The following is a 14905-nucleotide window of genomic DNA, read 5'->3' on the forward strand; positions in this document are numbered from 1 at the left end:
TGCCACAAACCTTCACTTTGTAAAAAATGCAATAAAGTGCAATCAAGCAAATTACACACACAAAAAAACACAACAAAAACCAAAAAACCCCAAAACACAAAACCACCCAACAACCAAAAACCCTCAATCCTCCAAACCAACAACCCAAGGAGGCACAAGAAAGTGAGGTCTGCCTGTACAGAATTCAAGGGTGGAAGAGGCGGACGGCTGGACGCAGAGGTGTGTTGTATGTAAGGTGAGCATGGAGCGGGATGGCACCGAGATGGATGGCTTAGAGGAAGTGGGACCGGGGTGGTGACTGGTGCCCCCCCCCCCCAGTAGAGGAAACACAGAATGGAGGGCAAGCCAAGCTCTGGCACAGACCCAAGGGGATGCAGCACGGGTCACTGCAGGGGGGCGGGGGCTTTCCACTGGGATTGGGGATGGGTGTCTGCAGGGCTGGCTGGGGCGGGGGGAGATGGGGCGGGGAAAAGCCAGCCAGCGGCAGGGAGAGAAAGTCCAACCTCCGCAGGCGTTCCGCGCCGCCAGGCCAACCTCCCATTCCAGGGGCGGGCACCGACGGAGCAGCGCTGCGTGCCCCGCGCGGCCGGAGACCCAGGTAGGAAAGCGGAGGGCCAGTGCCCCGGGGGCAGGGGCGGCTCGCTCCGGGGCTGCTGCAGGAACGTGCCCCGCCTGGCCCGCAGGAAAAGCGGTATCGGAGGAAGTAGGGGGTCCCGGAGGGGAACCCGCCTCCGTCTCTGTCCACCGAGGTCACCGCTCCGCACCGCACCTCGGGCGGGGCTGGGAGGTCACCGGCGGGCGGGAGACGCCGGGAGCCACTGGGGCTAGTGGTGGGCGGTCGGACGCAGCCGGAGCCCCGCGCAGACGCCGTCCGCCCCCTCGGACCTTGCCTCGGTGGGACGCCTTTGCCGCGCCTCCCAGGCGCCGGGCCGAGGAGACCGAGCGTGCCCCTCCCGGAGGTGCCGTCAGGGCCAGCACGTGCCCGGTGGCCCTGGCGCCTCGCGCGGGAAGGTCACCTTTCCACTTTGGGGGGTCTGCGCCCGCGCGTTCCCGGGCGGGCGGGCGGGGGCGCGGGCACGTCTCCGGGCCGGGACTGTGGACCGCGGGCGCCTCCTCGTGACCGACGTGGGGAAGATTCTTGCGTGGGAGGCAGACGGGGAAGGGTGTCGCACCGGCCTCGGGCGTCTCCGCATCCGCTGGGGACCCTGCGGACACGTGGCGCCTGGCGCGCAGGGACCCCAGGTACGGGTCGCGGGCCAGCCCCCGCGAGGAGGAGCAGACGGGCTTGGCCTCCGCTTCGGCCCAGGTCCGGCACCGCCGCGTTCCTCGGGGACACGGTGTGAAAGGAGCCCCCACTGTCGGGCGGGTGCGCAGCGGGCCCTGCCCTCGGGCAGTTGGGGGAGCCCCGCAGAGTAGTCCGGTGCCCAAGACCCAGGGCCGGTCTTTTTTGCGTTTTTCTCCCAAGTGAATTGAAATAGCCTTCCAGGCTTTCCAGGACCCTGGGATTGCACATGTGGGCCTTGATCTAGTGTAATTGCAGCCGTGGTGGTAGTACCTAGTAGCAATTTTAAGTCCAGTCTTTCTTCTGTCCTTCCGTCTCTCCCTTGGCTCTGCTCACCTCCGCCCCTTAAGGCAGCCGGCTTTAGAGAAGCATCTCCCCAACACTCATCTTGGCATGAGCCCTAGAACAGTACGGTGCTGTTACAGGAGCTGCGGGGCGGGGGCGGGGTGCGCAGAGCAGAGGTCGTCCTGGGAGGTGGGGTGTGGGGAGAGAAGGCCGTCCCCCCTGCCCCCCGCCTGCAAGCCCCAGGAACCTCTGATTTGACTGTGAAAATAACGACCAAATGAATCAGTGTTTGTGCTAAATTAACGAAGCATGTACGTCGCTAAACGTGCCAGGTTAAATTTTGCTGAACTTGGCTTGTGTGTGCTCTGTTTTGTCCTTGTAAAATGAAGTCATTTTATGCTTAAAAAAAAAAAATTAGAACATTGGTAGAATTACAGATTTGTAAATTTGAACTCACAAGTCAGTACTCGCTTGCTGTTTTGTACTGAAGGAGCAAATTGCTTATGTCATTCTTTGGTACAGTGCACAGGCTGAACACACACACCACACTGGGGTCCACTTGTGGAGACTTTCTTGTGCAGAGAAATGCTGACTTGGGTTTACAGTAGGGTTACAATTGACTTTTTTAAAGCATTTGAGCTTTGAAAGCATCTTGGGAGAGTTTTTTAAATGCAACTTTTAAAAATGTTTATTTTTGAAAGAGTGCGCGTGCGCGTGCACATGAGCGGGGGAGCGGAAGAGAAAGGTAGAGGATGAGAAGTGGGCTCTGTGCTCATAGCCTGATTCTTTGGGGCTTGAACTCAAACCTGGAGATCATGACTTGAGCCCACGTTGGGCGCTTAACTGACTGGGCCATCCAGGTGCCCCCAGAGAATTTCTTTAAAAAAATTGTATATATATATATATATTTGTAAGATTTTATTTTTAAGTAATCTCTACACCTAACCGTGGGGCTCAGACTCACAACCCTCTCATGAAGAGTCACATGCTCCACCCACTGAGCCAGCCAGGCGCCCCTATATTAACAAGTTTTAGAAACAACTGGTGTGATGGATTAAAAAAATTTTTTTAATGTTTATTTATTTTTGAGAAAGAGAGAGAGAGAGACAGAGCATGAGTGGGACAGGGGCAGAGAGTGAGGGAGACAGAATCTGAAGCAAGCTCCAGGCTCTGAGCTGTTGGCACAGAGCCCGATGCGGAGCTTGAACCCACAAACCTGGAGATCATGACCTGAGCTGAAGTTGGATGCTTAACTGAGTCACCCAAGCATCCCTGTAATGGATTTTTAAAAAGCAATCTCTTGGGGCGCCTGGGTGGCCCAGTCGGTGCAGCATGCAACTCTTGACTTCTGCTCTGGTCATGATCTCGGGGTTCTTGAGATAGAGCCCTGCTTGGGCTCTGTGAGCTGAGAGCGTGGAGCCTGCTTGGGATTCTTTCTCGCCTCTCTCTGCCCCTCCCCCACTCATTCTCACGCTCTCTCTCTCTCTCAAAAAAAAAAATAAACAAAAATTTAAAAAACAACCTCTTGCTAAATTAAAAATAGGCTGATTGCTTTGATTCTGAACCGGTCTTTCAACAAGAAGTATTTTTTTAAACGCTTATGTATTTATTTATTTTGAGAGAGAGATGATGTGAGCAGGGGAGAGCCAGAGAGAGAGGGAGAGAGAGAGAATCCCAAGCAGGCTCTGCGCTGTCACCACAGAGCCCTACGTGGGGGCTCCATCTCACGAACCACCATATCTTGACCTGAGCGGAAACCAAGAGTCTGACACTCAGCCCACTGAGCCACCCAGATGCCCCTCAATGAGAAGTATTTTTAATTGCCCTCTTTTTTTCCCCTTTGAATCGTGAAAGAAGATACTCTTGGACTTTTAGAAGCCAGTAGTAGGCCTTCTCCACTTCCACCCCGCCCCTCCCTGCTGACATGAGCGCCACTGAGCCCCATGGCCTTCCCTCTGGTCCCCCTGTAGCTCTCTGGTCACCTGTGGGCAACGGGGAGGGAGGGATGCACCCCTGCCCACCCACTGACCGGTCCTGATCCCTGCCCTGCCCACCCCGGCCTCTCCCACAGGCTGAGATGCAGGCCGAGATCCAGATGTTCCTGCTCGTGCCCCTGCTGCTGGCCCCGGCCCCTGGGTCCTCGGTGAGTGCGGCCCTACCTGGCCAGGCTCCCAGCTTGGGAGCAGGGAATGGGGGATGGGGAATGCCCCAGGGTTTAGGACCAGGGAGGAGCCACCCCACCGCAGCTCAGAGCCCTGTCCCTGCAGGGAAGGCCAAAAACAATAAAGTTCCTTTAAAAGCGGATGGCACCTTGAAGGGGTCTAGTCAAGGTGCCCGGAGCTGCCCGCCAGGCTGCAGGGTGCAGTTTGCAGGAATGGCAACTTGCCACTGCCCTCCCCCCACCCAGTAGTCTTCCAGGGAGGAAGGAAGGGGAGGGGGCTGTGCTGGCACAAGCCAAGACGCAGGCTAGATGGCTCATCCCATCTGCAGTCTGCCTGGGACAAAGCGGGCTGCCCCTCAGCTTGACTGTGCTTCGAGGTTTGTGGGTACCGGTCATTCCTCCTCGCTGGGGGCTGGCATCCAGGGCAGGGATGGCCAACAGACCTCTCTGAGATGATCAACGTCCCAAATCTGTGCTGTCCCGTAAGATAGACACTTGGTTACCGAGTGGCTACACGTGGCTACCGAGCGCATGACGTGTGGCTAGTGCAGCTGAAGAACTAAGTTTTTTCTTTGATTTGATTTCTTTAATTAACTTAAATAGCCACACGAGGCTCATGGATACTGCATTAGTGCAAATTTAGAGGACACAGGAGACCACTGGTGATCAGGGTAGCTGTTTTGTTAACAGGGCCGGAAGAACAGAGCTCCCTGGAGAGCAAACCTGGGGGCCTGAGGTTATATGAAAAATCTTCTAGATGGCAGGACAAACCTCCAGGAGAGGAGGGGCCACAGAGCTGGGCTTGGTCCTGGGAGCTGCTCCTGCCAAGCTTCTGCTGGCATTGACTGGGTGGAAGGCACGGAAGCAGCCAGGTCCCATCCTGCCCCCGGAGAGCTCTTTGCTAGGGGGACCCCCACATCCCTGTCCACCGTCTGTGAGACAGGCAGTCCCTGGGGAAGGAGGGGAAATGCCGCCTCTGTAGACTGTGAGTCAAGGATGAGAAGGGGCAGGGCCAGGCAGCATGGGCCACAGTCAGAGTGATGGGTGGGCTAGAGGCCACCTGCCCGCGGCCACCTCTGCCACCCCATGGTCCTTGCTCCCTAAATGTCACACCATGAGATCCTTGGCACAGGCTTTCTCTGGTGCCTGGGCATGAAGCCATCGCTCAGGTGGAGGGGCTATGTTGCCAGAGTCAAGGCCCCAGGAGGAAACCCAGAGCCACCCCCTAACAATTGTGTGACCGTAACCAAATCATCAGGCCTTAGATTCCCTTTAATTGGGGGTTATAATACCCACCCTCAGGTTCCTGTGCAGGTGAAGTGAGTCAAGGTGCACAAAACGACCTGGGTCCTATTAGGTGCTTTCTGTCTTAGGAACACCTGAGCAACCTTTTCCTGCCTCCTCCTCCCCACACCATGTGAGCTCAGGTGGGGCCTAGAACTCTCCTCCGCCCCTCCACTGCACGCACCCAGCTCAGCTGCCTCCTATTTCTGGCCTCAGCCAAGGGCAGAGCCACCACGGGGTCCCCGAGTGCTTCTTGGCTCTTCTCAGTGCTGACAAGGGTTAGGGATGAATAAAGCGGATATGCACCCTGGCCATCACGCCCAGTCACTGCCTGCCAACCCCAGGCTGGTCAGGAGTGGTTTCCTCTGTCTCTGTTTCCACCCACTCACACCTTCTCTCACCCCCACCCCTGCACGGCACAGCACAGCCCTGGGAAGAGCGCTGCAGGAAAGGGGGCCCCTGAGTTGCCCCGGGAGGAGGAAGTCAGAGCAGGAGAGACTGGGTACTGAGAGCAGGAGCAGGTGAGGACAGGCCAGCAGGAGGACGGGCTGGACCCGCTTATTCTGGCTCCACACCATCAGCTTGTGGTTTGAGTAATTATAGAGAAACAAAACATGCCTGTGCTGCCCGTGGCTGAAGCCAAATGTGCTTTCGTTCCTCGGGGAGACAGTGTGGAGGGGTAGGTAGCCCGGCTCTAAGATCTGGCAGGCTTGGTCCCTCCCTCCCATCTGCCGGGCAAGTGGATGTCTGCTTCGTGGGTGCTGGGCACAGGAGGCCAGGGCATGCTTGCAGTAGGGCTTTTCGCCCCTTATGGTGAAAGCCGGCGAGTTCTGTAAATGAATGTTCGGGGTGCCTGGTGTTCTTGCCAAGTCCTTGAAGGGCCTGGCTCCCAAGGTGAGATCGGGGAATGTTTTTAGGCAAGGGTCCTCTGGGGAGCCCCAGTGCCCTTGTGGGGGGCTGAGTGACTCACACTCCTCTGCGTGTCTTTTCCTCCAGGCTCCCAAGGTGAGGCGGCAGAGTGACCTCTGGGGCCCCTGGGGCAGCTGGGGCCCCTGCAGCCGGACCTGCGGAGGGGGCATCAGCTTCCGGGAGCGCCCCTGCTACTCCCAGAGGTAGGGGAGGCTGGCCGGGGCCAGCCTGTTAGAAGAGGGCAGGGGGCAGGCTGGTCGGGGAGTCCGCTGGTCCTGAGCAATAGGTTTGCTCTGGGAGCAGCATCGGTGGAATATTTGGAATCAAGTCCATTTGCCACGTACGTACACTCTGATTCCAACAATCAACCTGATTTCGGGGGAACTAGAGACAGGCCTGCCTCACGTACCCGAGTCTCTAGTTCCTAATGCTTCAGGTGGCAGGTGCAGTAAATTCTTGGTGAATTACTGAACGATCTTCAACAATTGCTAACCTGTGCATTTTCTCCACCTGCAGCCTCTTTAAGTATACGTGTCTCCCACTTTAATAAGTGAGGGATCAAATGCCTATGTGCCCTGCACTCTGATAGGTGCCATGGCGGGTGGGGCACAAAACAAGGGGGTGACCCTTTGCCTGTTGGTGGGTTACCTCACTATTCCTGAGAACCTTGCGTGAAGAGGAAGAGACATGAGCTATTATTCTAAGCACCTTATGCTCATATACACCTTAAATGGCAGAATAACCTTACCAGATGTGCATATATTCCGTCTTATTTTATCTCCAAAGGCAGAATTGGGGTCTTCTTTGGAAAGCTGCTTTAAGAGGCCGAGTAGCCCTGAGTTAGAGAAAGTCCAGATTAGGCTGCTGAGTCCAGCTTCTTCCAAGTATAAACTCGGGGCTCATTACACCTACCTGGGGGAACCTGTGCGTGCACAGGCATCCCTCCTCTGTCCAGCGGGGCCTGCGGGGGAGCCCCAGGAGGAGGAGGGGGTGTTGGTTGGTGGGGTCCAGGCCTTCCCGGTGCGGTGTTCTCATCCTCAGGACAGACGGAGGCTCCAGCTGCGTGGGCCCTGTCCGGAGCCACCGTTCTTGCCACACTGAGGTAAAGCTCTGGGACCCCCTACCCGGCTGACCTCCCAGTTCCCGGGGCGTCCTCCCACTGGTGCACAGCCTGGGCTGCGGGAAGCCCCTTCCTCACCCCACACCGCAAATGACAGCCTCCCCTCCAGCAGCCCAAAGCCCCAGCAAGGAGGTGCTCTGGAGCTGCACCAAGCAGCAAGGAGGTGTGGGGGGGGGGGAAGGAAGCGCCCACCTGCTCCTCCCTTCCCTGCTGGCCCCCCGCAGAGCTGCCCCACCGGTGCCAGGGACTTCCGGGCCGAGCAGTGTGCCCAGTTCGACGGCCAGGACTTCCAGGGAAAGCGTTACAAATGGCTGCCCTACTACGGGGGTAAGTGGCGGTCCTCCGCACCGGTGCCCCTGCTGCTGCACCCCGCCTTGCTCTGCACTGCGCCCCACCTGTTTGGGATCTCCTCCGTACATTGATCTTCCATTACACAATTCCTACCACCATTTTACAGATGCTCTGTCAAATACATTAAACAACAACAACAACAACCTTACAGTGCCACCGTTCTCCTGGCGTGTGCCCACTGCAGCACAACAGCCGGGGTCATTTTGAGGTCTCTCCATCCTTTTTTCCATCTCTGTTTTTCAAACAAAGCCATGAAGGCCGCGTCCTTGCCATGTTAAGCGCGGCTTTGTTTGGCCTGCTCCAGAAGTATTCCTCAAGGTGCACAGAAGCCTTGGGGAGGAGGAGTGCTGGTAGGGTGGGTCCATGTTTGGGCCAACTGCAGGCTGGGGCTGCAAGGGGCTTGGTATGGCAAGAGTCCATTTACTCAGGATCTCTGGCCCCCAAGGGCTTGCTCTGAAGAGCTTTGAGGAGAGTGGTTAATTTTTAGAGCAATACGGTTTCAGAAAAAACACTTGTACATAATTAAAACATTTTAGAGGCGTCAGAAGATTCCTTAGGCTAATCCTGAGTGTTAGTTTTCACTGCCCATTGCAAATGACTCCTGGGAAGTATGGTACTCTGGATTCCGAATCAAATGAGCATTTATATCCTGTGTGTACCAAGGGATGGGGAAAAGGGTCTTGGCTAGAGGAGTGGCCCCAGGGGAGCCTGTTGACATTCTTTGCTCTGCCCGGATAATTTAAATGTATCCGTATTATAGAAAAATAAGGGGGCACCTGGGTGGCTCAGTCGGTTAAGCGTCCAACTCTTGATTTCAGCTCAGGCTGTGGGCTTGCGGTTTGTGAGTTCGAGCCTTGAAGCAGGCTCCGTGCTGACAGCGTGGAGCCTGCTTGGGATTCTCTGTCTCCCTCTGTGTCTCTCTCAAATGTTTACAAAAATTTTTAAAAAGAAAAAAATTGGAACACAGAGGAAAGGTTAGAAAGGGTCATGCAAGGGATGCCTTCTTTGGTGTTTCACAGGATTGGTCTAGCATTCCATTTTAGCATTTTTCACGTTATTTTCTCTATATACATTTACGCATTTATAGTTATTACACAGCACCATTTTGCATCGTGTGTTATAAGCATCTTCACACGTTACCGCATAGTCCTTGTAATTCTTTATAGCAAAGTCAACGTGCATAGTATTCTGTGAATAATTTCCTTAGAATAGCTGACTGTTAACACATGGGCTTGTCTATAAGGATGAGGTAGACCTCTTCAAGTGGCTGGCTTTTTCTTTATCTTGGGGTTTTTCTTCAACTTGATCCCCAGGAATGCAGCAGTTTTGTGGCCGTCCCTTCTCCCTGGGGTGGGGCGGGGTTCTGAGCCACTGGGGGAACAGCTGCAGGGGCTTTCTCTCTCTGCCATCTGTGTGATTCTGGCCCCTGCCCATGCTTCCCTGTTCCTAGGGTAGGACTTGGTGCTTGCCCGGGGTCTCAGCTTTTCCCTTTGCCTGCTCAGCCCCGAACAAGTGTGAACTGAACTGCATTCCCAAGGGGGAGAACTTCTACTACAAGCACAGGGAGGCTGTCGTGGACGGGACGCCCTGCGAGCCTGGCAAACGGGACGTGTGTGTGGAGGGCAGCTGCCGGGTGAGTTGCGCCCCTGCCCACCTCCCGCCTGCTCCCTGCCTCCCCCCGTGCTGCCCATCCTGGCCTTGGGCTTATTGAAGGATGTCCCCCTGCCCACCCCCCGACCCCCACACCCCCACACCCCTGTTACTCAGCCTGGGGCCCCACTCAGGCTTATTGTCGGATGTCCCCTGCCCCACACCAGCAGAGCCAATGGCTCTCATGAGCTTGATGTCTTACCATGACCAGCTTCTAAGGTGTCTTTGCATTGTAGATGCCCTAGGACCTTTTAACTTTGCCCTTTGAAAACTTGAGCACCGGGATAAGAGCAACCTTCTGGGTGGCAAGTTACAGAAGCCCAACTAAAACTGACAAAGTGGGGGGAAAAGCCATCGGGGGATGGGCTGGTGACTTCAGGTGCCTGGATGAGATTGCTGGAAACGTGAGGTGTGTACATGGCCACCAGCAGCTCCAAGCTCTGGCTGGAGAGGGTGCCCTCTTTCCAGGAGTTCCAGTGAGCTGGGGCTCCCTCTGATTTGTCTTGGCTCGGGGCATCCCGTGAACCACTCTCTTTGAGCAAGGCGTAGAACCTGCTGATTTGCCCACACCCACCGTTGGGGGGCTCTGTCCACACTGTGGGAAATGAGGTGTTGTTGCCAGAGGAGGGGAGACGGGTGCTGAGCCGGCAGAAGAGGTAGATGGCCGGCCACAGGCTACATCCAGTGCTTACTCGGCCTCAATGGCTGATGAGTACTCACTGCTCTTCCCTGATCTGACCAGCGACCAGCATTTGGATCCTGGTGTATCTGTGACTCCCTCTGGTCTTTTTCATCTCCTCCTCTGCCCGGTAGGCCGTTGGCTGTGACCACAACCTAGACTCATCAAAGGAGGAGGACAAGTGTCTGCAGTGTGGGGGTGACGGCACCACCTGCTACCCCGTCACAGGCACCTTTGACGCCAATGACCTCAGCAGAGGTGGGGGTTCTCTGGGGGCCCACAGGCCGTTGAGACGAGGGTGTGTTGCCTGTCCCTTCCTCTCCTGCCTTCCATTCCATCCGAGTAACCCTCATGGCACTGGGAGGGTCCAGTCTGGCAAGTGTGATCTCACACTGCCACCAGCTGGATGCCCCTGCTCAACCCTCCCCCACGGTCCCCATTTCCTCCCCCCTCCCCCCAAGTCCCCAGTCAGTTTGGGCGCCCAAGCCTGCCGACCCTTCTCACCTTTGCGGGGCCACTTTCCCTTCTGGAGGACTCTTCCCCAAGCTGCCCAGCCCTGCCTGTCCCTGACCCCGTCTGTGCTGCCGGGGCGTGGGTGGGCCCAGAGTATCCTTGGCCCTGCAGGCTACAACCAGATCCTCATAATTCCCTCGGGGGCTACCAGCATCCGGGTGGAGGAGGCGGCCGCCAGCAGGAATTTCCTGGGTGAGTGGTCCGGGGCGAGTCTGGGCTGTGGCAGGGCGGTGGGTCCTGCCCCAGCTGCTGACTGGGCGGCTCACCTCTGCGCAGCGGTGAAGAGCATCCGTGGCGAATACTACCTCAACGGGCACTGGACCATCGGGGGTGCCTGGGCCCGGCCTGTGGCCAGCACTGTCCTGCACTACGAGCGAGGGGCCGAGGGGGACCTGGCGCCCGAGCGGCTCCTGGCTCGTGGCCCCACCTCAGAGCCCCTGGTCATTGAGGTGAGGGACTGCCAGGGAGCGGGGCTACCTGCTCCCCGAGAGGCGAGGTGGGGGCCACTGTCCTGCTGATGAGGAGGGATCCCACTGGGGGCAGGCCTCAGTGAGGACCCTCCCGCACAGCTCCTCAGCCAGGAGCCCAACCCAGGCGTGAGCTACGAGTACCACCTGCCCCTGGGCAGCCCCCGGCCCGGCTTCCACTGGAGCCACGGCTCGTGGAGCGACTGCAGCACCGAGTGCGGTGGAGGTGAGGGCAGCCCCGGGGAGATGGACACGTACGTGGGACATTTGCATGTCTTGGGGGTCACCTGGAGGAAACCCAGGGGTTGGGCACTCCATGAAGGGTCCCCCCCCCCCCTTCTAAGCTAAGAGAACCAAAGAAGGCTTCCCCGAGGTGGCAGCGGAGGCTGGGCTCGGAGCCGATGACCATGCATCGTAGTAGGGTTCCATCACCAGCAGATCATACTCCTCAAACCTCAGTTTCCTCATCTGTAAATTGGAGATGACGATGGCACGTATCCCAGGGGGTCAGCTGAGAATCAAGATGACACTTGGGGTGTGTCCAGAATGATGCCCAGCCCAGAGAATGCGTTTGGTGGAGGCTGACTGACCCCCCCTGCCCGCGATGGCCGGGCCTCTACAGGTCACCAGTCCCGCCCAGTGTTCTGCACCACTGACAACGAGGTCTACCCTGACCACATGTGCCAGCCCCAGCTGCGGCCGACTGACCACCGCCCCTGCAGCACTCACCCCTGTCCGCAGACCAAGCGGTGAGGCCTCTGCCAGCCCCCTCCACCCATGGTGGGGCCCGGGCCCTTGGATAGGAAGGCAGTGTGGTCTCTAGGCCACTTGAGCAAACAGTTGGGTTGGTCCAGGTCTCCCTACAGCTGTGGCCAGAGTGGGGCAGAGGCAGCTGCCATGGGGGGAAAACAGTAGAGGGGCACGGGCATGAGATCCAGGGCTGTTCTGTCCATTCATGTGTGCCCAGGGCTCAGAATGTCCAGGCCGGTGGTGGGAGAGTGGGGAAAGGTACTGGAGGCCCTGTCTGAGCCAGCAGGGGACTTGGCAGATGCCAAAAAGTGGGCCAGGGATCGGGCCAGAGGGCCTGTGGGCATCAGCCATGCCTTTGTTCACGCACCAAGGACCTCTTACCTGCACCAGCCCAGAGCGTGGCACCTTGCTGGGGCCCAGCGTGCCTGCAGGAACAGGTAATCTGCAGGCCACAGGCTCCCTGCCACGTTGGTGCAGTCCTTCCACTCTCATGGCCTTGGTGGCAGCTGGCCTCTCGGGATGGTGGTGGGCTTGGCTTTGCATGGTGCACTCGGGGCTGCCCTTTCCTCTGGTCCTTGTGCCGCAGGGCCGGGCGGTACCACTCCACGAGTGGGTGAGCACGACCCCTCTGGGAGATGCCCCAGCTAAGGTCAGATGCAGTGGCAATGGAGTCTGGCTGGGGACGACAGGGCACCTGGTGAGAAGGAGAAAGGGGGATCGAGTGAGGACAGGAAAGCTAAAACGGGCAGCTAGGCTCCGTGCTGTAGGGACCAGTGCTCGGTGGTGGGAGATGGCAAGTGGAGGGCTTGGCCTTTGGTGCAGAGCTTTCTGCCTCCCCTCCCCCCTGCACCTGTCAGGCCTAGATTGGGGCCGGGTTGGGGGATCCCCAGTCCACTCTGCATGTGACAGCCGGTGCCAGCTTGGGCCTGGGCTCCGGCTTCTGCTGCTGGGCCAGCCTGACCGGATACCTGCTCCCTGCCAGCTGGAAGACGGGGCCCTGGTCGCCCTGCTCAGCCTCCTGTGGTGGCGGCTCCCAGTCCCGCTCTGTCTACTGCGTCTTGTCCGATGGGGCTGGCGTCCAGGAGGCCACTGAGGAGGCCGGGTGTGCAGGCCTGCCCGGGAAGCCCCCCACCATGCGGCCTTGCAACCTGCAGCGCTGTGCATCCTGGAGCGCGGAGCCCTGGGGAGAGGTGAGGCCCCTGCCTAGAAGGGGCTGGGGTGGGGGTGGAGGGAGGGGAGGAAATCAGGTGCTGGGCCTTGGGGGCCTGGGCGGCAGCAGAGTCTGACTGGGAGGCTTCTCCTCTGCTGGGGAAATAGATCCGGGGAGGTAAAGTGACCTGCTAGGCGGTCTTGGGAGCTGTGGCCAAGGTGGGGGCTAGGAGGAGCTTCTTGGACTCTTCCTCCTTCTCCAGGATCCCAGGCAGGGTGGGAAAGGCTTTGCCTTGGCACGAAGAAGCAGCTGAGCCCATTGTTTGGGGGCGAGGGAGGAGCTGGCACTGTCTGGGGCTGCTGGTCAGCTGCTTCCGGCACATACATATGTCCAACTTTTGAACGAGGGGATGTGGAAAATGTACCTAAGCTTGGTGTCAGCAGCCCTGGTGTAGGCTGTGTGGCCTCAGAAGAGTGACTCAGCCTCCCTGAGCCCGGGAACCGGATGTGGGCAGTAGAGTGCTGTCCACCCTCCGTGCCGGCAGGTGCGCCTCCAGCTGTCTGCCCTGGCATGGCTCCTCCGGGTGAGGACGAGCTCCTGCTGACAGCCTGGTCCTTACAGTGTTCTGTCAGCTGTGGTGCCGGGATCCGGAAGCGGAGTGTCACTTGCCGGGGCGACGAGGGGTCTCTGCTCCAGGCGACAGCGTGCTCCTTGGAGGACCGCCCCCCCATCTCTGAGCCCTGCGCGCATGAAGACTGTCCCCCCGTCAGCGACCAGGCCTGGCATGTGGGCGCCTGGGGTCTAGTGAGCACTTGCCTCCTTCCCTTCCATGGCTGCTGCCCAATCCCGGCCCCTTGGGTCTCTGACAGGTGGCCGGACACTTGACCATGCTTGGGTCTGACCTGCATTACCGGGCGTGTTCCCCCTCCCTTCCTTCCTTGTGGGGACCCCCAGCCTCAGGGTCTCTCTCCTTCTGTTTGCACGCCTACCCCGCGGGCCCCAGTGCTCCAAGAGCTGCAGCTCGGGCACTCGGCGTCGCCAAGTCGTGTGTGCCCTCGGGCCGCCCAGCCGCTGTGGGAGCCTGGCGCAGTCCAAGCCTGGGGAGGTGGAGCCCTGTAACACACAGCCCTGCCACCTTCCTCCAGGTGAGGACGGGGTGGGGGTGGAGGGGGTGTGGAGTGTGCCTGGCCTGACCTCTTTCCCCACCACGAACCAGCCAGCGCTTCCTAAGTGCCACCCGGGCACCGGCGGGGCTCCTGCGTCTCTGTCTGCTGAAGGCTTTGCCGCCCGCAGCCTCTAACTCTGTGCAGCCCCGTGATCAGCCCGGTTTCCCCATCTGAGGCTGTGTCCCCATCCCACCCCCCAAAGCCCACGTAACTGCCGTCACTCTTGAGATTATTTCCTTGTGCCGCAGTGATTGCATACGGCTTGTCAGGCCTACTGGCTTCCTTATTCCCGTTTATACCCCACCCCCCCCGGAACTTAGCACGAGGTGGGTACTCGGTAAATGTTTATCATCGAATGACTGCGTGATTGAGTACAGAGGAGGGAGGTGGTCCAGGAGAGCTTGTCCTCACACACTGCTCCTGCGCTTGTCTTCCCCTTCCCCTCACCCCCATCCTGACTGGGAAAGATGTCCCAGGTACGAGGAGCTGCAGGACAAAGGGCCCAGAGGCCGGTACTTGCTCGGTGTGAGGATGGGATATAGAGGAAGAATGTGGGTTGGGGCTCAGCTGGGAGGAGGGGAGTGTGGGTGGCGGCCCCTGGTACCGTAGGAAGGTGTGTTTGGCCCTGACGTGCTAGTGGTGAGGGCCCCGTGAGCCACGATGGTAGACCTCCAAGGGAGGCCCCTGCCACGGTGACTAAGAGCAAGTTGTCTGGAGTTAGCAGCTAACCTGAGTTTAAGTCTCTACTCTCTGTTGCTGACCAGCCACGTGGCTCTGGGTGAGTGCCTCTCCTCTCTGATTCTCAATTTGCCCACCCGTACAATGGGGTTAATAAGGGTGCTTTTCTTACGATGGTAACTTGGCACCGTGCCTGAACACACAGAGCTTGATAAGCAAAGGGTCGGAAGCAGTGGTGGTGAGGCCGTGTGGGGGCCCCTGGGCCAGGCTCCTGGGGTGCCTCGGCCTGGCCTGGCCTTTGTGGTGCATGAGCAGGAGGGCCCTCCAGCTCCTCTGAGTCAAGCCCCCTGGAACCACTGACACCTTCCTGGAAGAGGTAGCCCTGAGCCTGCCCCAGAGAGGCATTCACGTAGGTAGAAAGGAAGGAAACAGAAAGCATTTCAGGCCAGGCTGAAGTGCA

General features: G+C 58.5%; 1 protein-coding gene across 1 annotated transcript in view; it reads left to right on the forward strand.

Moving 5' to 3' along the window:
- Window positions 1-565: 565 nt before the first annotated feature.
- Window positions 566-14905, forward strand: part of PAPLN (papilin, proteoglycan like sulfated glycoprotein) — a 36057-nt gene continuing 21717 nt past the window's right edge. The window contains exons 1-14 of the mRNA XM_030319494.2: window positions 566-598; window positions 3639-3710; window positions 6009-6124; window positions 6963-7023; window positions 7266-7368; window positions 8895-9025; window positions 9856-9979; window positions 10346-10426; window positions 10511-10683; window positions 10804-10927; window positions 11324-11450; window positions 12434-12641; window positions 13223-13405; window positions 13605-13746. Coding sequence (XP_030175354.1) covers window positions 3645-3710; window positions 6009-6124; window positions 6963-7023; window positions 7266-7368; window positions 8895-9025; window positions 9856-9979; window positions 10346-10426; window positions 10511-10683; window positions 10804-10927; window positions 11324-11450; window positions 12434-12641; window positions 13223-13405; window positions 13605-13746 — 1639 coding nt within the window. The 5' untranslated portion in view covers window positions 566-598; window positions 3639-3644. The remainder of the gene's footprint in view (window positions 599-3638; window positions 3711-6008; window positions 6125-6962; window positions 7024-7265; window positions 7369-8894; window positions 9026-9855; window positions 9980-10345; window positions 10427-10510; window positions 10684-10803; window positions 10928-11323; window positions 11451-12433; window positions 12642-13222; window positions 13406-13604; window positions 13747-14905) is intronic.

The sequence above is a fragment of the Lynx canadensis genome, chromosome B3 (assembly GCF_007474595.2).
Source record: "Lynx canadensis isolate LIC74 chromosome B3, mLynCan4.pri.v2, whole genome shotgun sequence".
In the NCBI taxonomy this organism is placed as follows: Eukaryota; Metazoa; Chordata; class Mammalia; order Carnivora; family Felidae; genus Lynx; species Lynx canadensis.